Source organism: Daldinia caldariorum (genome assembly GCF_022478825.1).
Source record: "Daldinia caldariorum strain CBS 122874 unplaced genomic scaffold F4812scaffold_4, whole genome shotgun sequence".
Classification (NCBI taxonomy): Eukaryota; Fungi; Ascomycota; class Sordariomycetes; order Xylariales; family Hypoxylaceae; genus Daldinia; species Daldinia caldariorum.
In genome coordinates this window covers 261,593-281,088 of record NW_025953040.1, presented here as the reverse complement: position 1 = coordinate 281,088, position 19,496 = coordinate 261,593, and the positions used below count along the sequence as shown (strand labels likewise).

At 45.8% G+C, this 19,496-nt stretch overlaps 6 protein-coding genes across 6 annotated transcripts; 2 read left to right on the top strand and 4 right to left on the bottom strand.

The window, feature by feature from the left end:
- Positions 1–5,863: 5,863 nt before the first annotated feature.
- Positions 5,864–7,872, bottom strand: F4812DRAFT_299163 (uncharacterized protein). Its single transcript, XM_047931212.1, has 5 exons — positions 7,469–7,872; positions 7,352–7,377; positions 7,266–7,302; positions 6,728–7,190; positions 5,864–6,660 (listed from the first exon to the last, which is right to left on the bottom strand). Exons 1-5 carry the CDS (start codon positions 7,680–7,682, stop codon positions 6,183–6,185), a joined length of 1,218 nt encoding a protein of 405 aa, XP_047792000.1. The 5' UTR covers positions 7,683–7,872; the 3' UTR covers positions 5,864–6,182.
- A 1,249-nt stretch (positions 7,873–9,121) lies between these two features.
- Positions 9,122–11,699, top strand: F4812DRAFT_299107 (FAD-binding domain-containing protein). The gene is made up of 4 exons (XM_047931211.1): positions 9,122–9,465; positions 9,531–9,933; positions 9,986–10,388; positions 10,445–11,699. The coding sequence occupies exons 1-4, from the start codon at positions 9,369–9,371 to the stop codon at positions 11,537–11,539; spliced, it is 1,998 nt and encodes a 665-aa protein (XP_047791999.1). The 5' UTR covers positions 9,122–9,368; the 3' UTR covers positions 11,540–11,699.
- A 160-nt stretch (positions 11,700–11,859) lies between these two features.
- F4812DRAFT_457082 (uncharacterized protein) lies at positions 11,860–12,977 on the bottom strand (the record flags this gene model as incomplete). The annotated part of the gene is made up of 3 exons (XM_047937104.1): positions 11,860–12,308; positions 12,356–12,645; positions 12,703–12,977. 3 exons carry the CDS (start codon positions 12,975–12,977, stop codon positions 11,860–11,862), a joined length of 1,014 nt encoding a protein of 337 aa, XP_047791998.1.
- Positions 12,978–13,362: 385 nt separating this feature from the next.
- On the bottom strand, positions 13,363–14,051 carry F4812DRAFT_299084 (uncharacterized protein). Its single transcript, XM_047931210.1, has 2 exons — positions 13,965–14,051; positions 13,363–13,901 (listed from the first exon to the last, which is right to left on the bottom strand). Exons 1-2 carry the CDS (start codon positions 14,025–14,027, stop codon positions 13,749–13,751), a joined length of 216 nt encoding a protein of 71 aa, XP_047791997.1. The 5' UTR covers positions 14,028–14,051; the 3' UTR covers positions 13,363–13,748.
- A 435-nt stretch (positions 14,052–14,486) lies between these two features.
- On the top strand, positions 14,487–16,239 carry F4812DRAFT_419931 (uncharacterized protein). The gene is made up of 4 exons (XM_047933399.1): positions 14,487–14,950; positions 15,025–15,331; positions 15,405–15,882; positions 15,959–16,239. The coding sequence occupies exons 2-4, from the start codon at positions 15,115–15,117 to the stop codon at positions 16,170–16,172; spliced, it is 909 nt and encodes a 302-aa protein (XP_047791996.1). The 5' UTR covers positions 14,487–14,950; positions 15,025–15,114; the 3' UTR covers positions 16,173–16,239.
- Positions 16,236–19,391, bottom strand: F4812DRAFT_457079 (muts domain V-domain-containing protein; the record flags this gene model as incomplete). Its single annotated transcript, XM_047937103.1, has 9 exons — positions 16,236–16,705; positions 16,757–16,905; positions 16,958–17,232; positions 17,305–17,705; positions 17,760–17,847; positions 17,906–18,175; positions 18,226–18,266; positions 18,323–18,644; positions 18,702–19,391. 9 exons carry the CDS (start codon positions 19,389–19,391, stop codon positions 16,236–16,238), a joined length of 2,706 nt encoding a protein of 901 aa, XP_047791995.1.
- Between the last annotated feature and the right edge of the window lie 105 nt (positions 19,392–19,496).

Below are 19,496 nucleotides of genomic sequence, written 5' to 3'. Positions count from 1 at the left end.
TTGCACCTTTCCGTCGCCCTAGGCCGTTTTGGGGCCGAGGGGGTGGTCTGGAGCCCACGCGGTGGAATACCTGGCACCGGGTACGGGGCCTTACTCACCCCCCCCCCCCCCCCCCCCCCCTACACCCTCCTCTGACCCCGAACAATACCGGTCAGACGGGTTTTGAATACGACGCTGATCGGGGTGATATTGCCGAGTTTCAATCTTCTCAGCCCTGCAAACCAAACCGGTCACTGCGTTGGGTCTCTGGTCCCGCTCATGATCGCCGAAAACGACGTGGTCGGTTCGGCGCCGCTGATGGTACCATTAACGGTGTTTTGCAGGTGGTTTCTCGTGTCCCTGCTCGTATGCCTACCTTGGCAGGACCGCGAGTCCGAGATACACTAGCCTTAGGCAGGTAGGTGTACCTTACCTAGGGTATACGAAAATACACACAGACGTCCCTTATTACATGCCTACCTCTTAGCCTGCCTACCTAAGGTATACACACACAGACATCCATGGATACACACACACACTTACACGGCTGACGTATTATTAGTGAGCCTCGCGCAGACCACCAAGTGTCACAAGGCTACGGTATGTGCATATGTAAGGAGTGCAGCATGCTGTAGTTTCCCGCACGTGCTGTCATGATACTCCTCCTTCTTGGCTTGTTCTTTAAACAACCACACAACCAGCGCTACTTGATGTGGCATTTCCTGATCATTCCCCTTATACGCGCTTACTTTCGGGAGAATGGCAAGTGGAAGGAAAGGGGAATAAAAAAAAAACAAGAAACAGAAACGCGCTTCAAACTTTTGGAGCGGTTCTAACTCGGTTGGGCCGACTTGACCTTTTTTTTCTCGTCTTTCTGGGAGATAGAACTTTGTGGGTGACAGGGCGAGTCGGCAGCTGAGCTATCCCCGTTGTAGCTTCAGCTGCTTACTCCGGCTCTGGTACACAACGTTTCTTTTTTTTCTCTTTGGCTATCTCCCCCTTCGATATCATCTCTCTCCTGCAGAACTTCTGCGTTACCACAAGAGTGTCAGATTCTGTGGGGATGAAGTGAAACGTCTCACGGGCCATCTCTCTTTCTTGGTCTCACTTTTTTTGGTAAAAGGTTGGACGGAGGCCAGAACTCGTAGATTGTGTGGAAAGAGACCAGATACAACCAACACAGGTCCCCTTAACACACACCTCCCCCATGTTGAAAATCAATGCGCCGGTTGATCTGTACGATTCCTGGGTACACATCTCCAATCCCAGTTGCAATGGGAATGTCGTGATACCTAGACGCCTCATCTGTTGCCTCGCCGTTGCACAACTTACAAGTTGGCAGTCCGGACCGTATTGACAAGGCCCGCCCTTGTAAATTGGGTTATGCGTGTCTCGCGGAGGTAGATTTCAGCGCCGACGTGCTCAGCAAAGTGCCCCATGCGGCCCATAGCGGTTACGGTAACTGTAACTACCTGGGTAAGCTCGAACCCTTTTTTTTATGTTTTGTTTTTATTAACCACGCTGGCCACAAACACACCACAGCCGAATCACTTGTCATGATCATGCCACATCATCCAACTGGACAAACGGGATCTGCGGAGATGAGATGCAATGACCTCAAACCATGACACCCCCGACCCCCCATCCCGACTTCGCAGACAGATAAGTCGAAAGTCTGATACATCATATGCGTATTTTCTGTAAGCATATTCCGTACGCCCTTTGGAGGGGCCCTGGGGCCTGACCGAGTACGTGTAATGCGGTTGCCCATCATCGTGGAACTCCGTCCCGCAGCATCAGCAACAAAAGCGGTGGGCCGAAATGCGAGAAAATGGCTCCCTGCGCGATCGAGGAGATGCCCTTTACCTCGGGCGACATTGCGCGTGTGCGTTCTGGAAGACCACGCGAGCCAAATTCTCCATCTAAGCCTTTCCGTTTGGTCGAAACGCCCTGTGCTGCGTCGTGCAACAACATTTTTCACCCCCATGTTTTATATCTCTGGTGCGGGCAAAGGGCTTCACCCTACTGGACGGGGGGGCGATCCGGCGTCGCAGGGTTCCGGTGCCCGCGCGAGAAGAGGTAAAAGGTAATTCTCTGTTCTGTGAGCAGAGTCTCCCGGAGTGAATGTCCCTTATCCTCGTCTCCTTCCTCGTTCTCTTCTCTCCCACCTCGTAGCTCGCACGAACGAGAGTGTAATCGCCTGACGTTCTGGACTGATCACGGTCTGGTGCGCGACTTTTTCGAGATCTGTGTGTCCGCTTCCCCGCTTCGCCACGCAGGACGAGCTCAGGTACGAAGTCCCCCTCCCTTGTCCCACCTATGGATTTTGGGGGTAGTGGAAGCAATAAGGTACTATGTAGATCCCTGTGATAGGGGATGATAGGTTGGGAAGATGTTGTGCAATATGGGAATGGTGCCGAATATCGCAATGAATTCCGACAACATATCGTTTGTCAAGCGAGAACCCTCTGCATGTGGGCAGGACATTTAGGTATATCCGGCTGTGTGGCAAGAGATACGTTATGTTAGCCGTGGACCATTTCGTCCGCCGCCAAGCTTGCCTGAGCGCTATGCAAGTATAGACAAGGGTAAATGGGGTTCAATCAGAATTTCGGCGGTGCCGTAACTCCGCGGAAGCTTCGGCAGCTGGGCTAGTTTGACGGTGGCTTGCCAAGCCCGGGACGTTGAAAGGTACAAGTTCCGCGCCGTCAGCATCTCTGGCCTGTTCTCATCCCCTGGTCTTGGTCCTGGGGTCGAATGCAGGCAAGCCTCGGGGGGGCAGGTGTTTGAAGAAGCCGCGCATGCAGAGCGTGCTGCGAAGCCCATCGCCGAATATACGGATAGGACTTTAGGACTCCATGTTAATATGACCAAGTATAGTTAGTTATAATACGAAAGAGAAATAATCTACAGGCTATAATTGCTGCCTAGGCTGCGCCCTGATACGATTATTGTACTGCTAGTCCTTGCGTAAAATTTTATGGAAGAAAATCAAGCAGATATATCAAAAGGAGTAAGAATAAGTGCATATTACTTTTTTTTCCTTTGAAAGAGAAACACAGTAACAGCGTAATGTCCTACACTTATAATCAATCCTGACAGCCCCTCTTAGATACGTAATACTGCCGTCATTGACGAGGACTAGGAATGAGCCGCTTCTTCAATACGAGACGTTTGCAAGGGACTCCTAATAGTTTTGTGTGTGTTAAGACGTTAACAGTATGGTCTGACACACCTGGCATCCTAGGAAGTAGATGGCGATATTCAAGTTCAGTTTGGGTTAGAAAGTGTTTGCTTTCCTGCCAGATCTGGAGAGCTGAAAACTAACTCTAGCCCCATTCTCACCCACCGTCTCTTTTGTATTAAGGGAAAGCTACAAGTCATGAACAATTGCTATGGTAAGAGAAGCCGAGGAGGGATAGAAAAGTACCAGGTAAGTGAATATCATCACGAAGTTTCCATTTACAAACGTATGTCGGTGTTCCCATTCTTCGTTATGGCAAGAGGTCACCCCACTCCAGCCCCTATTCACCTAATTCCCCGGATACCAACAATCAGGTACAGCCCTGTAAGAAAGGGGTTAGTTATATTTAACCCTGCGATAATCCTAATCCTGGGGCAGTCGTTTCCAACTCCGACTTTGGTCGGCGATGCTTTATACGGAATACGCCATTGACCGTGATGGTGGACATTGACAGAGAAATGGTGACCGGGGTGTCTAAGGAGCTTCAATGGATAAGAATGCGGCATTTAAGAGAACTATCTTCCGTAAGCTACAGGGATTGAGTTTTCATGGGACAAAGTTGGTGGCCTAATGGGGTCAATTATATCCGCGTTGCTTAATACGCGTAATTACTGCACGAAACGCGCATCGGAACCCCCTCTATGGTGTTCGTATCGAGACAAAGTAGCAACCATCGGCCTTTTATTGGAGTATATCGTGTGAAAGGAACTGCCGGAGACATTGTACCTTACGAATTGGAGATGATATATGAGGGATGGGATTGAGGTGTTCCTCGAAGTAGATGGTAGGTATCAAGTAGTAAGTAAACATGCCAACCGCTGATCACACTCTATATTTAAACGGCATTAACCTACAGCTACAATTCCATTCGATGGCGATACAAATCAGTAAGGGAGTCCTAGGTACTTTGAGGAGGCCCGAATTACAGGAAGTAAATCTACATGTCGTAGATATGATATAAGCCAAATTGTCCGTAAGTTACGGGAAGCTCGAGCAAGGCTATTGACGCACTTGGAAATATCTATAAATTATCTATATAGGACCGAAAGGTTTATTACTTTAGGTAGGTAGACTAGAGAAAGCATCTTGGCAGCAATGGATACATGACCTGTCAGTTCGGTTTTTAGGTTCTTAGGAGGGATCTACTTTAAGAAGTATCGTAAAGCAACCCTTAGTATATCATGGTCAGATTAGAAAATAAACATTTTTACCTTAGATATTGTACCTTACATTAGGTATGGCACCCCTTAAATGATGATGACTTTATCTCTACGTCTCCTGACCCCCACCTTGTTACAATAGGTCTTTGTACTTGTTTCTCTAGGCTTCGCAAAGGTTAGCTGCCTCCTTAGGTACTTAAGGCAAGATGATACGAGTACTGTAACATAAAGCTTACAGTTACCAGTATTTGAGACTTGAAGAGTAAAGAGACTATTGATTAGCTTTTAAACAGCGTCTCAGAAGTTTTTTCAAGCCAATGGCGGGCATCAAGCATTACACGGAAAAGCTACGTGGGCTTTTAAAACGTCGCCAACAAGAATTCCTTGTAGCAGAAAAAGTAATAAAGTATATAGAGTTAAAGAATCGAGATATGTCGTAAGCTACCTCTTAGGTGTTTACCAGACAAATACTCTGTTAATATAGAGTAATGCTACACGGAGATTACCCCATAAAAACAGCTATATACAATTACATGAAAAATTATAAGTATTATGATATTTTTACTTTAATTATTTACTAGCATTATGAGTGTAAATAATTATGTAATTAATATATTTAAATTTTTTTAAATAAATAAATTAATAAATATTATATTTATTAAATTTATATATAAATAATTTATAAGTAAAAAAAAATAATTTATAAATAAAAAATTATAAAGTTTAATATTTTTATAATTAATTATATTTTATATTATAAATTAATAATTAAAAAAATTACATTTAAATTTAAAATAAAATTTTAATATTTTTTAATACGAATAAATCTTAAAATAACTTTATAAAAGGTAATAATTTAAGTAATTTTATGTAATTTTATGTAATTTTAATTAAATTAATTAAATTATATTAAATTATATTAAATTATTATAATATAAAAAATTAAAAAATATAAAAATTATATATATTATTATTATTAAAATAAATTATTATTAAATATTAAAAAATAATGTTTTTTTTTAACAATTAACAGGTTTTTAACAGGTGTTTTAAAGGCTTAACACAGGTAATAAAGTAGTACAAAATATAAAAGGTTAATATTTAATTAGTTAATTTTAAAGGCTATGTACTTTACATGCAAATTTTAGCCTAGCAGCTACTTACAGCTGTTTTGTGGGATAATCTCCGTAGAAGGACTGGCAAGGTAATCTCCGTGTAGCATCACTCTTAATATAATCCATCCAACCCTGTAAAAGGCCAGAGCCCCTATCTTCATCGATTAAAACGAAGAGACACAAATACTTGAGTTCAACTTATAGGGGGTGTCTGGTACGTATGCTGTCATTTTTACATCGTTAGCAGTCAAATCTCTGTAGACTACCTCATATATGTTATTGCTGGATAGCACAAGCTTCTGGTAGGTAGGATGTGAAACCTAAGAAATGATTTAGGCGCTTAATGATGAAGTCATATAAGTATATGGCGTTATAAAGAGTATATAGGATGATAGCGTATCAAGTTTTAGATAATGATTATTTTACCCCTTAATACGGTTACTACATAGGCCTAACCTTAGGTTAGGTACCTATCTTTGAGCTATTGATAAGTTAGAGGCGACCCTATGGTGTTTAATAACCCCGACTCGAAGTTAAGAGCTACCCGCACATCGACGCCGTCACCTTTCCGTAAATTTTCGGAGCCATCCTTTTTCGCAGCAAAGTAAACTGGACTTTGCTATATGTCATATATGCATCACGACCTATTTTCAATATTACATTACATATCGCTGGAGACTTCCCTTATTTGGCCTCATGAGACGACTGTGGCCGTGGCACAAACTGAATCTCAACCTCTGTTGTGCGTACAATGCCGTTGTACGTCATAATCTCTTCTTCGCTGGTCGTAGGCGAGTGGCTCCGTATTTCTGTCCGTCCCTTCATGTTTCTCAGAGCAAAGGATGACGTGCCGTAGAGATGATCCCCCTTTGGGCTGTCCCCGTTTGTGCTAGGCTTGTCGGTGTTACCTGTATCGTTCAACGCATACGGTCCATCTCTGTAACGGTAGTTCTGATTGCCAGTCCCACGCAGGGAGGAGAAGAACCGAGGGAACCAAACCATGAATAGGGGTCGTAATGCTGGGCCCGACGCTGTGATTATTGCCAAGTTCGTTTCGACGGCGGAATAAGTGAATCGAATATCGTAGGAGTAATCGAACTTCATTTGGTAGAGAGACGTCTCGATGATCCACAGCAACCGAAGGATGCTAACAACAGTGACACTGAGAACATACCGTCTGTTAGTTCCCCCCACCTTCTGGCTCATCTTATCGGCTGGATATGACTTACACCGCTCCTAATAAGAACACCACCATTATAGCGAACTTAACCTTGGGCGCCATTTTCAATCCCATGAATATCCAGAAAGGAAGAGCCAGAACGAGCACGTCGGTGAATATCGTCAACGCCGCAGTCGTCACATAGAATATACCAGTGTCGATACACTTTCCTTGCATTGTCGGATTGGTAATGCGTTCCCAAAAGTACGAGATCGGCGAGCACTGGAAGATCGCAGTAACAAATATAGCGATCATCAAGCCGATGGTAAAAATATTGAGGGCGTGGATCGAATATCTAATTCGTCGTCGTTGCCCCCCTATTCGTAGGAGGAACATCAATACGGAGCACTTGACGAGCGCGAGTATCGGGTTATATAGGATTTGTATCACATAGTTCCAATACATTCCGAGACTGACGTCGGCTGTCCTCGGAATATCGTAGACGTGCACTCCAAGGAATGCCGCGCGCATTGCTGTCGTAGCAGAAGTTAGTTATACCTCGCTCCGCGTAGTTATATGGCCAAGCCATTCCTCTTCCATGTACATACCCATGTAAGAACACCCCGTCTCAGCGATCGAGAATATCTTGACTTATGTGAGCGGCACCATATAAAGAGGAAGAGCGACCTCTTACCATAGCCAGACATGCCAGGCTATCATCTGATGGATGTGGTCAGTTACAAACCCAAGATAATAATAGAAGCAGGTATCCGGCATAACGCCATCACTACTTCGCTAGTGAATGACTTACCCCAACCGAACTGCCTGCTTTTTACTCTCCCATAGACCCTGAGCCCCACGACAATAAGCGCGATCGACGGGAAAAAGAACAATATGAAAAAGCCTCCTTGTTGGAGGGATGAATATGGATATTCGTCAGTGTCGGCCCCAGAAGGCTTGCCTATCCCATCAGCCCGCTGCCTCCTCGCCACATCCGATATGAAAGGATATAGAGAAGACTCCATTGCAGGACGGGCCGCCAGTTACGCAGCAGATCCGTTTGACCATCCAGAAATTAAAAAGCGTCGCTTGCTCGAGCTGCAAAGACGGCTTCCTCTATATAACGATTATTGCCCTACATATTACGCAGCATGCAGTTTGAATTCAGGGGTCTCCGACGGGCTTTCATACGGCTTGGTATTTCCTTGTTTGACAGTAGTTTTTCGCATTCAGCCTCTTTGCTTCAATACATCACATCCCTATTTGGTTAAAAACATTTCTGTCACTGGGGTTGGCAATGTAAGGACGGGATCTTTCTGTAGCCAAGATGCGTTTTAGATGAACTACTCTACGATTATTTGCTCATGATTGCTCGGTTATGCTGATGTCGACGGCATTGCCCTGCAATGCGACTGATAGTGCTTTTAGGTCTATCCGAATTACGTGGTTATGATACCTAGTAGTCAACATTCATAGTGTTTGATGTTGGAAGGGAGCGTAGATTATGCTAGGTTAGATATCATGAGGGGTCATACACCACGTCAAGATGACCTTTGATGAGACAACATAAAGCTTACCTCTATGCCGTGTCTGCAAAGCCGACCGCAAATTGTTTCATGGCCACACATACTCGATTCGGCTTGTTTGCCCTCACAACCAGGAATACTACTTATTATGCTATTACGCATAAAATCACCGATGCCGCCCTTCAACGAACTCGCGCGGTGGCAAATATTCTCGATGGTCAGCTAGTGAATCATAACCGAGATTCGATATCCTATAACGTCGCAGTGCAGCGGAGAGATTGGACACAAGGATATTATCGCTGAGAGGATCACAGGGGTATAATGCGAAGAAGAGGTCGAGAACCCTGAAAATCTAGAACACGGTCCGTCTTTGAACTGCATTATTCATGAAGTTATACCTTGGGGTGGAAGTAACCCACCCCGTTGGCATTAGGGATCGCACCTCATGATGGATTAGCAGCGTCCGTTTTATTCGTCGCGCTATTTTATCCGGGCCGCACGCAGATGCAACCGGAGTGCAAGGGTCCGGGCAGAATTTGAACCTCTCCCTTTGACGGGTTTGTCGGGACGGAGAGAGAAATTTTTTTCTATTGCGAACGAGCAAACGTGGTCACGTATTCGGATTCAACGTCCACTTCAACTGATATTACCAAGCCTACCTGCATATACAGTGAGGAGGAATCTAGGATTATTCGATACTGTTTCTAGATTTCCAGATTGTTAAACGTCAACCAATAGTCGTTGGTCGACCTGCTTATACTGCTTTTCCATGCGAAGGCGAGGATATGATAGCTTCAATTGCAATATTTACTATCTCATCTCTGCAGCTTAGAGTAGTTTAACAAATGGGCTATCGGCAAAGCTTTATGGGCGTTTCTATTCGTATTAGACATCTGATCCTCATGCAAGGGATCTGCAGCCACTGTAGTAATTTGATGGTGACCGTCGTCGGTCACCCATGCTGGGCGCCCTGGCACCGCAGACGGCCAGAGGAGCCCTAGCCGGAATCCTTACCGGATCCGAAGAAACTATCGTATCGTAAGATACAATAAGTACCTAATATGAAATATATACGGCGACGACGGGCTCTTTTATTCACCTGTTTGCTATGCCCAAAATATCTTGTTGATTCCCCAAGTTGCGCCACCTGAGCTTGTGCCGGATCTCTGGGCACGTGTAGCTCCGATGGGTTGCCTTAGAAAAGCCGTCGCGGCAACTTTCTTGGCCCACGTGTTGCCCTCCGTACATTCCCAGACACTGGTCATAGACAACAGGACAATTTGTTAGTTCAAGTTCAAAATACCAAGTGCTATATTATGAGATATAGTAGTTAACATCTTTATCCAGCGGCCAATGAGTCCACAGTTGCACCAGCTGTAGCCAGCGTCGACGCAGGTTTCACAAACTCAACTGCAGATCTGTTCGAAGGAGAGACCCTGCAGCTGACTGAAGCCGTCTTGGCTAACCTGACTGCCCTGGAGCTGTCCAATTTCACGTTATTCAGCTTCCAGAATGAGTCGGAATTAGCGGAAGTTTTATCTAAACGGTCCCTATCTGGGTTGTGCAAGACGTATCCAGACGACCCCTTTTGGCCTTTCCCGTCTACTTGGGAACTCTTCAATCTCCTTCTCGGCGGCGGCTTAATCCAGACCGTTCCTTATGCATCGTCTTGCTACGACTCCTTTGGAAATCGCAACGCGTCCAGATGCGATTTCATCACCAACAACTGGATCAATGCATCCATCTACCAGTATGATCGTAAATTAGGCAATAGCAGAAGGAGCTTTACTAACGCCCTATAGTACCGAGGATCCTACGTCGGTCAATGCCGTGCTGTTTCAAGGGGCTACTTGCATGCCGCCGGCATTTGTACCTTCAAAGAAGGGATGTACAGTCGGTGGCTATCCTGCCTACTCAGTATCTGTCCGCAATGTAGCGCAGATCCAGCTTGCGGTTAACTTCGCGCGGAATCTTAATCTACGCCTGGTGGTCAAAAACACCGGCCACGACTTCAGCGCCAAGTCGGTCGGGATGGGTGCGCTGTCGATTTGGACCCATAACCTGAAAGACATCCGGTTCTTTAAGAACTACCGGCAAGGGCGCTACAGTGGACCTGCTTTCAAGCTCGGTACTGGTGTTCAGGCCTTCGAGGCGTATGAAGCTGCTAGGAAGAATAACGTCACAATAGTTGGAGGCGAAGGCCGCGTGAGTTTTACATGCCCCTGAACGGTAGTAACGAGATTCCTAACGAAGTTGCATAGACTGTGGGTGTGATGGGTGGCTATCTCCTAGGTGGCGGCCATTCCCCCTTATCTAGCCTCTACGGCATGGCTGCCGATCAGGTACTATCGATGGAGGTTGTCTTGGCTGATGGCCGGTTCGTTACTGCGAGCGAAACAAGCTATCCTGACTTATTCTGGGCTTTGCGGGGCGGCGGAGGGTCAACTTTCGGAATAGTGACATCGGTTGTTGTCAAGGCGCATCCGAAGATCAAAGTCACAACAATGACCTATGTTCTGGCGACCGGACCAACAGTCACGTCTGTACAGTTCTGGGCTGCCCTGCGCGCGTTTTTTGACGGCTTCATCGCATATACGGATGCCGGCAACTATGAGTACTTCCGAATTTCGAAAGTCGGTAACGACCAATATGTCTCCGACATGGGCCCGTGGTTCGCCCCCGGAATGTCCAAGTGTCAACTCAAAGCCCTGGTGGCCCCTTTACTCGCCAAATTTAAAGAGTTGGGCGTTGAAGTTAACCCAGTCTACACGGAATACGACGACTTCTATGACGCATGGCTTGCAAGTTTCCCTGTCGAACCGTGGGGAAGCATTGCTATCCGGCAGGCTAGTCGTTTATTTCCGAAATCCAATTGGCAGGATGCTGCGAAACTCAATGCTACCTTCGATGTGATTAAGAATGTTGTTGAAGAAGGTGCATACGTAGTGGCATTCAACATCGCCGCCGCCCCCAAGACTGGATATCCCGATAACGCTGTTAACCCGGCGTGGAGGAATACCGTCATGCATGCTATTATGGCGTCCTTGTGGAATACCACCAACACAGCTTCAGACATCAAGACCGCGAGCGATAAACTCACCTACGGCTGGATGCAGCGTTGGAGGGACGTGTCGCCCGGAGCCGGCTCATACATGTCGGAGGCGGATTACATCGAGCCGAACTTCACGCAAGCTTTCTTCGGGAGCAAGTACCCCAGGCTGTATCAGCTCAAGCAGCTATATGACCCGTTCGGCGTCTTCTATGCCCACACGGCCGTCGGGTCCGAAGACTGGAAGATGTCTGAGATGATACTGGGCAACCTACCGTCGCAGAACAGCAGGTTGTGTAGACTTTAGATTATTAGAGTACCATGTAGACTAACAGTCCATTCTGTCGCCTTGACGAATTTAGCATTTCTTATTCGCATGAAGGTTACGTTTGCGTAACCTTTCATAGCTGACTACCTACCTTCTTTTTTAGCTTCTCATCTTGTTTTTATATTCGGCGGCGACAAGGATTTCATGTACCAGACTCGAGGACGTATAGAGATGTAATGTGCGCAATATTTAACTACATACCATACACTTAATAGGCTACATGTACTCAAATTTAATTGATTATTATTATTATCATCCTTACAGGGATACCTCCAATCACTCTGCATACCTCTTATAAGTCAAAAAGTGTCTTCACCATCGGCATCCTGGTCGAATTGACCAAACAGACCCTCGTGAGGCTCTGCTGCGCCAGCCCAAGAACCAACCGTACAGTAGTGCAAATCATTATGCGGCTGTTCTGGATTGTGGCCCCCCGGCTTATCATCGTAAAGAAAGTTTGGGAATATTGGTTCAGCAATTGTTGCTTCACTAGGGTCCCACGAGTATATATCCGAATTTCTACGCTGCGCTCTGTAGAAAGGGGGAGGGGCACTTGGCACATCGTCTAAAGTCTGTGTTGACAGGAATGCCGGATCGATGTGCTGAGTACTGGGTGGGAGTACAGCTGCTGCGACTTCTTGCTTTGCATCAGGACGCGGCGCCTCGATGCTCTTCTGCCCGCATAGTGACGGCAGGTCCTTTATGAACTCCCAACGAAGAACCGACATTTGAAACCCAGGGTGATGGTCTAATCCTAGTCAGCAAGGCGATCTGGTGTATTATGGTTTTACTTACACGGCTCATTGATCTCCATTTTCTCCTCTCCCCATAACGCACGGCATATATTCTCGTAACATTGGATGGGATTTGCTTTATTCTTTTGGAAGTTGAGCTGTCCGTATGCTTCATCTTGATCCTTATTCATCCACTCAGCGTCTAATTCCGTTAGTTCTTTGGGCGACTGAGTGCAGTAGATCATATGCGTCCGTTTTACTGCATCTACTTCCTCCTTCTTGGCTTGATTGAACCTCTTTCGGCACCTTTCGCAGCCATTCCATAGGCAGTGCACTCTCTTAATATGCTCCCTAGTCGTTTCCTTAGCGTCAGGTATGTAAATAGTTTGGATAGTAACCAAGACTCACATCAATTTTCCGATATTCTTAAAGCCGAACCCGTCCGTACACGAGCTCTTAACAAGAATATATCGGGCAGGGCTATGTTTCCAGTAGGGACAAGCTAGATACTCCTTGTGCTCTTCGTCATGCGTCAATTGGCTGATTTTGGAGTTAAACAACGTGACGATATCTGCTAAAGGAGCAGCCGTCGTCCCTATGTCGGGGAGAAGTGAGTCGTATAAAGGTCCTCCGCTGCCACACGACCTAGGTCTCTTGGCTGGTACGTTCAGTGCGCCGGACATATTTCGTGTTAGTTATCGACAGGAATTGATTACGCTCTCAATAACGGCAATCTTTCCCTGGACTCTTTCTATGCGTGTCCCTTTGGGCAATTGTACTTTCTGATCGCGGTTATCTCTAAGAAGCTTATCGGAAATAGGAGGTGTTGGACAGCGCATCCAACGCTCGATTCCTTTGGACCCTTCCTGATCTTCCGGAGATTCGGTGGAATACACGCTCTCCTGATGGTAGGGTAACGATTGACTATGTGAGAAAAACATCAGCGCCAAGCTGGCAATAAAAGGATGAAAAGTATCCAGGCAGGAATTATAACAAGACGTCTGGATTCACGCAAGACTTCAAACAGCCACTGAACCGTACCTATTGTTGGGGATTTGTTCATTTGGCATTTTAGTTCTACGCCTTGGGTTTTGGATTCGAGAGATGAAGGGTATATTATTTTGGATGGTTCTACAGAAAGGGGATGGGATATTTATGTGCATGGTCAGCTTCTCCAGTCGGCATCGCACATGCGATTCTGAAATCGGCAATCAATTCCATACTTGTGTAGCACCACCATAGCCACTAGTTTTAAGCACAATAGGTATTCCGATCCTGTAGAATGACTATAAATGAGGGCTATTAGTCTTCACATGGTATTTTCATTGATATCAAGATGGTGAGCTCATTTAGTCATAATATCCATTGCCTATCGTTCCAGCGGGTTTTTTGGGACATCTTAAACAGTCTCTTCCCCTTCAAGTGCCTTGCCGATCTTTGGTCGTGGGCCTGCGTTAACGTTTCTCAGTTGTCTCCTTGCCCTCAAGCTCTGCGTGGACCTTATAAGTTGGTCTGTACTGGCGCTTCTCGGCAGCCTCTTTGCCCTCGAGCTCTGCGTGAACTTTGTAGGTTGGTCTATACTGGCGTTCCGCCAAATCAGTCGAAGCCTAGGTCATGATATAATTAGACTTCAATAACCACGTAATGATGGCATGGTTGACCAAGCTTACCTCAATAGGCGCTGCTAGGGCGACAGCAGAAAGGCTGGCTACGATGACAGGTAACAGACGCATCTTGAATGATCGAAGTACGTAACGTTGTGATTGAAAGATATAACGGGTAGTATAGGAGGTACTTTGAGGGATCAACTATCGAGGGGACAACTATCGAGGGGACCATGAGGTATTATATAAGAAAGTCCGGACTATACAAGATTGCATACGGTCCGACAGTCCTCACATCATACTCCCGAGCCTTACCAACTCTCCCTTACCTCGGAGGTGCAATTGTCACACCCGGCGGGACGGCTATATCTCGTAATATCAGGGACTTGGAACCAACAGCGACATATCTTTGCTGTTTTGGTCTTAAACCGCGCATGTGGTTTATCGTCGGCTACGACGTGATCTTGCGCCCCATTCGCGCCAACACTCGGGAGAGCAATTGGAACTTCCCTCTACGGAATATATGTTAGATTTGAGTATATTAAAAAAGATGGACTCCCAGCTCTAGTTGGTTCACGTGTGCGCGAACCGTCAACATGATCCATGCTTGCGCCATGTCTGCGCTGCAACTGTACGGCTGTTTATTTTCCTAATGCGTGCTGCGAAGCAACGCTATAATACTCAAATCATGCACCGTGTTGTACAGACTGTTGCATAGCTCGGTCAGTTTTTGACACCATTTAGGGACTAGCCTATCGACGCACATCTACCTAGACCCGGTAAGGGTTGTTCGGTGGCACCCCCGAGAAACCTTTTTCTTTCGGAGTCGTGTTATTCTAGAAAGTTTCACTTCCAAGAGAGTAAGGTTATATACTACTTTGTCTGTGAATCATACTTAAGCGTAGTCCGTCCTACTACTGTGGCCGCGATATAACAATACAAACGCTGGGAACCTCTTCATATGTTTTAAGTTCTTGTGGAATCGCATCATGGTTACCAACTGTTATGCCTCTTCCGTGGATTCGGCCGCATGAGACTGTTGGGCCCGATAGGTCAGTTAAGCAAGGGACACTGTGTATTCGGCATTTTGTGCCGTTGGTAATCGCCTTGGCTAACTATCGTGAAGCATGTGGTGTGTACCTAAGTACTATCTTGGAAATTTACATAGACTTAGGCATACCCCGAGAAAGATCTACGTGAATCTATCCCATCATCAATGCCTACTCTCGCTATGGGAGGGAAAGACGAGGAGGGGGAGGGATTGCTAGGCGAAAAGCCTACGCCAAGCAAGTCGACATGGCCATTCACAAGCACGACCTTAGCTATAACAGTTCTGAATATCGTCATATTCATGACATCGCTGGCTCTGTTCTTGGCATCTCTGAGTCAGAAGTCCCAGCTCAACTCTAAACTACGACAAGCGTCTACCTACAGTAAGGAAATATGCCAAACTTCATTGAATTAAACCATCGTATAGAAGAGCCAATAGCTGAAGGGAATGCACAGGTCCCATCTTCGATAGATTAGACCTGGAAATGAAACCCAGAATAATCCAAGGCACACTATTCCCAGACAACAAAAGGGCATCCATCGCGCGGGAGCTTCCCAACGCCGCAGCAGACGAGATCTGGGAAGAATGGGAGCTGAGTCGCTTCTACCCTCTGACGCGGGACGAGATTGTGCGGATGGGAAAAGATCCATCGACCGTACCCAAGTTAGAAGACTCCGAATGGGGACTGGGCGATGACGCCTACGTCGGTGCATTCGACGTATATCATCAGATCCATTGCCTCAACTCTCTCCGACAGAACGCCTACCGCGGCTACTACAAGCTCACTACGCGCAACCACACCGTCATGGGTTTGCCGGAGATTCACATCAACCACTGCGTCGACATTCTGCTCCAAGCATTACAGTGCAGCGGTAATGTGAACCTCATGACATACCATTGGGTTGCCGGTCAGGAATACCCACAACCCGACATGTGAGTCAACAGCCACCATTACGTTCACGTTTGACACCTCTGAACTTGAAAGAAAGAAACTGATATCAGAATCTAGGTCGATCAATCGGCAATGCATAAACTTTGACAAGCTCACCGAATTTAGGAAAGAGCATGGACTTGACTTAGATAAATACGTCCGAATAATGAAGAAGTCATTACATCCAGGGGTAAAAGAGAGGCACCAAAGTGACGCATACTACTATTGGTACAACGAAACGAACCCTAATCATATCAACGGAGCAAGCCCCGGGGAAGACTTCAACATGTAAATAGATATTACGATGCATATAAGATTCTATATAAGAGCCTAGGGGTTCATGAGCGTTTAGAGATTACCTATCTTCTTTTAGTTCCGCCAGTGTCTCAAGCAAGCTAGGGGACTCCTCTTCATCGATTACTCCAGCTTGTTCAATCTCGTCCATCCTGGACACAAATTCTTTTTGAAGCAGCCTAAGATAGCTACCCAGTGCGCCATCATCCATATCTGACTCTCGCATTTGGAGGAGAGTGTCTTGCAAATTCAATATTAGCTTTCGACGTCGAAGCAGTTTTCTGGATTGCGAACTTTGCTTCTTTCTTTCGATACTCTCTGCGAGCGACGTCGAGACCTCTTCAGCAACTTCAATAAACCTTTCTGGAAATCCAATTGCACGTGCGAGATTTAAGCCGTAATGATCTTCCTGAACCTGCCCTGAGGTGACTTTATATAGCATGGTCATTTTCGGATTACCGCTATCTGTCTCATACACTTCGGTAGCCAGATGCAAGTTCAAAACACCTGGCCGACTGCCCAGTACTTTCGCTGTCGCTAAATGAGCAATAGTCATGCATTGAAATACGTTAGAATGCTTACCGAGTTGTTGAAAGTGAGTTGAGAACCATGCGAACGAATGACTCTGAATCAATGCCTCAGATATGGCCATCGCTATTGCGAGACCATCTCTTGTGCTAGTTCCGCGTCCAAGCTCATCAATGATTACGAGACTTCTGTTGTTGATATTCCTGGCCCAATATTAGACTGTACTAAACATTGCTTAAATTGAGTTTCATATACCTTAGTATGAATGCCATCTCTCGCATTTCAAGCGAAAATGTTGACATATTAGCTTCGATACTATCATCAGTGGACATTCGCACGAAAATTTGTTGGATTACTGGAAAGGCCGCATATTGAGCTGGCACAAAACAGCCCACTTGAGCCATCACTTGCAGAAGAGATATCATCCTGATATAAGTGCTCTTTCCGCTCATGTTACAGCCAGTGATTATCTGAAAGCGGTGCTGTTCGTTTGCGAAGACATCGTTCGGCACGAATCGTTCAGGGTTTACCTATAGAAGTGTTAGAGTCAAACACCATGGCTACCTACCTAACCTACCTAGCTAAGAGATTGAAGTACTTACGCGTTCACAAATAGGGTGTCTTGCACCTTTGAGCGCTAACGTATTCCCAATTTCGGGCCGCACATAGCCTCGAGTAGTAGTAGATTGACCAAACGATGCGATCATATCCAATAGAGCAATGCTCTCACAGATACGAAAGAGATTTGGTATGTGCGCTCTTATCGCTTTGATAAGTTCCTGAATGACTCTATCGCTAAGCATGATAGCTTCGTTATGGGAGTCCGTGATACGGTGGTTGAATTGGACCAAGGTTAGAGTTTGGCATTGAATCCAAGCTCCCTTTCGGACCCTGTTTATGAGGACTTCTGGAATCGCACGATCGTCAAAATCGCTGTGTCTAAGCTGCAACCAATACTTTCGGTTGGGGTCAAACTTCAGTTCCGCTGTGAGGTTATGTTCCTCTGTGGGATATGAGAAAATATACTGCTAAACCAGATAGTTGCTACTGCACTTACCATTGATATTTTCAATATGCCGATGAACATCTTCTGTTGCCTCCTTGTAAGTTTGACGAGCAACGTCCAATAGCCCGTGCACTCCAGACTTTCAATAGTTAGCCTAGTTCAATTATAGAGTCGGCCTGTGACGAAGGGTCGCTTACTTTGACTGCATATGTTCTTTGATTCCTCATGTCAAGAGGCGACTTCGTCGCTGTCGCATCCTCATTAATTGTAGCTGCGATAAGATCCATGATAGGTCGAACAAGCTCCAAGCGGCATAGTTCGCGGATTCTAGTTAGTAGTTCTGTGCGTGCCGTTCCTAGAGCCTCGTATAGAGAAGGGACAGCGGTAATGAAAGCCTTTATTCCAAGGATATTGTTAATCGCCTGTTCTGAAGCATGGATTGATGATTGGTTAGGCACGAATACAAGCTTTACCTGGTTAGCTAGGATGTTTGAAAGTTCAACGTTGTCATATTTACCATAGTCAGTAATTTCTCCACGTCTAGAAATCCTTTAAGGGCTATAGCGAGTTAGTATAACCAACATCTTATACCTAACCGAGGCGCTGGTCCTGACCTTTTCGTATCTCAAAGAACATATCCTCTTTCACAGTAAGCTCATCTACTGCATCAAAACGAGGAATAAGCGTACTGTCAACCTGACAAGAGGGTTGAAGTATATTGCTTCGAAGCATTCTCGAGCCCATGGGAGTAAGCGTCTCGTTCAAGAGTCCAAAGAGGCAGTCTTTTGATTTGGCGTCCTGAAGGTTCTGTATAAGTTCGAGAGAATGGATAGTGGAAATATCTATCATCATCGTGTTTTCTGACGGCTGATACTTGATCCGAAGGGAGTGAGATGAAATAGACACGCGACAAGAGAGTTCGATATACTTAACTGCCTAATTACCATTATAAGCATATATACCAAAGAAAGAATATGTTTGAAGTAAACCTACTGCGGCAAATGAACAGGTAGCGTAAAAGTTACCTTCAACAGCCACTTTGATAGCTTCCAAGTCTTGTTTAAATGCAAGGGTCTGAATAAATTCAAAACCGGCATTCTCCGACCAGTACTTGCGGTCGAGCGGTTCAACTAAGGTATCCGGATGTTCTTCCTCGATGATGGCGAGAAGGCTAGATTTGGGGTTAGGAGGAAAGGCTGTATTGACGATCAATATCGTAGATGGCTCATGTATCTGAATCTTGTGAATAGTCTTAACATAGAATTGTGAATCACATATCTGGCTTAGGATGGCCTCATTCGTGGTAATATTGATGAAAGCAAGTCCAACAGTTGGAGATACGCCTCGCGCCTCAGTAACGGCGCAGACAATCTCGTGCGACTCAGAACCCCAGACGGACGAGGTTGCGCGGGATTTACGCCCTGACGCTGTACTGGTACGACGGCGTTGCCTTGACGGATGGGACAGATTTGTTGCAGAGTGGCTACCGCTATAAGAAGTAGACGTAAATTGGCTCGCAGAGGTACTGGGTCTACGGGGAACTTCCTGCGAACTACGCGGGTGAGGAGTTGAAGATGTCGTACGAGAAAGAGAATGATTAGGAATGGTAATTTGTCGCGAAGAAGAGGAGCTTTCTTTACTCGAAGAGGCTCGAGGCCTTCGATTATTTGAGGATTCCGGCATCGTATAGAATGCCTATTGTTGAGATGTTTAAAGGGCATAGAAGGAGGAATGAGGATAACTACGTCTATATGAAACGAAACTTAGTATACGGTGAATCGGTGGATT

Excerpts from the sequence above, each read along its gene's own strand:
- F4812DRAFT_299107 (XM_047931211.1), top strand. The coding sequence starts at position 9,369 with ATGGGTTGCCTTAGAAAAGCCGTCGCGGCAACTTTCTTGGCCCACGTG. Across the intron at positions 9,466-9,530 it reads CATAGACAACAGGACAATTT|CGGCCAATGAGTCCACAGTT; the intron begins GTTAGTTCAAGT and ends ATCTTTATCCAG. Across the intron at positions 10,389-10,444 it reads TAGTTGGAGGCGAAGGCCGC|ACTGTGGGTGTGATGGGTGG; the intron begins GTGAGTTTTACA and ends GAAGTTGCATAG.
- F4812DRAFT_299084 (XM_047931210.1), bottom strand. The coding sequence starts at position 14,027 with ATGCGTCTGTTACCTGTCATCGTAGCCAGCCTTTCTGCTGTCGCCCTA. Across the intron at positions 13,902-13,964 it reads CCCTAGCAGCGCCTATTGAG|GCTTCGACTGATTTGGCGGA; the intron begins GTAAGCTTGGTC and ends ATCATGACCTAG.
- F4812DRAFT_299163 (XM_047931212.1), bottom strand. The coding sequence starts at position 7,682 with ATGGAGTCTTCTCTATATCCTTTCATATCGGATGTGGCGAGGAGGCAG. Across the intron at positions 7,303-7,351 it reads GCCTGGCATGTCTGGCTATG|ATATTCTCGATCGCTGAGAC; the intron begins GTAAGAGGTCGC and ends ACATAAGTCAAG. Across the intron at positions 7,191-7,265 it reads GACGGGGTGTTCTTACATGG|CAATGCGCGCGGCATTCCTT; the intron begins GTATGTACATGG and ends CTGCTACGACAG.
- F4812DRAFT_419931 (XM_047933399.1), top strand. The coding sequence starts at position 15,115 with ATGCCTACTCTCGCTATGGGAGGGAAAGACGAGGAGGGGGAGGGATTG. Across the intron at positions 15,332-15,404 it reads ACGACAAGCGTCTACCTACA|GTCCCATCTTCGATAGATTA; the intron begins GTAAGGAAATAT and ends GGGAATGCACAG. Across the intron at positions 15,883-15,958 it reads GAATACCCACAACCCGACAT|GTCGATCAATCGGCAATGCA; the intron begins GTGAGTCAACAG and ends ATCAGAATCTAG.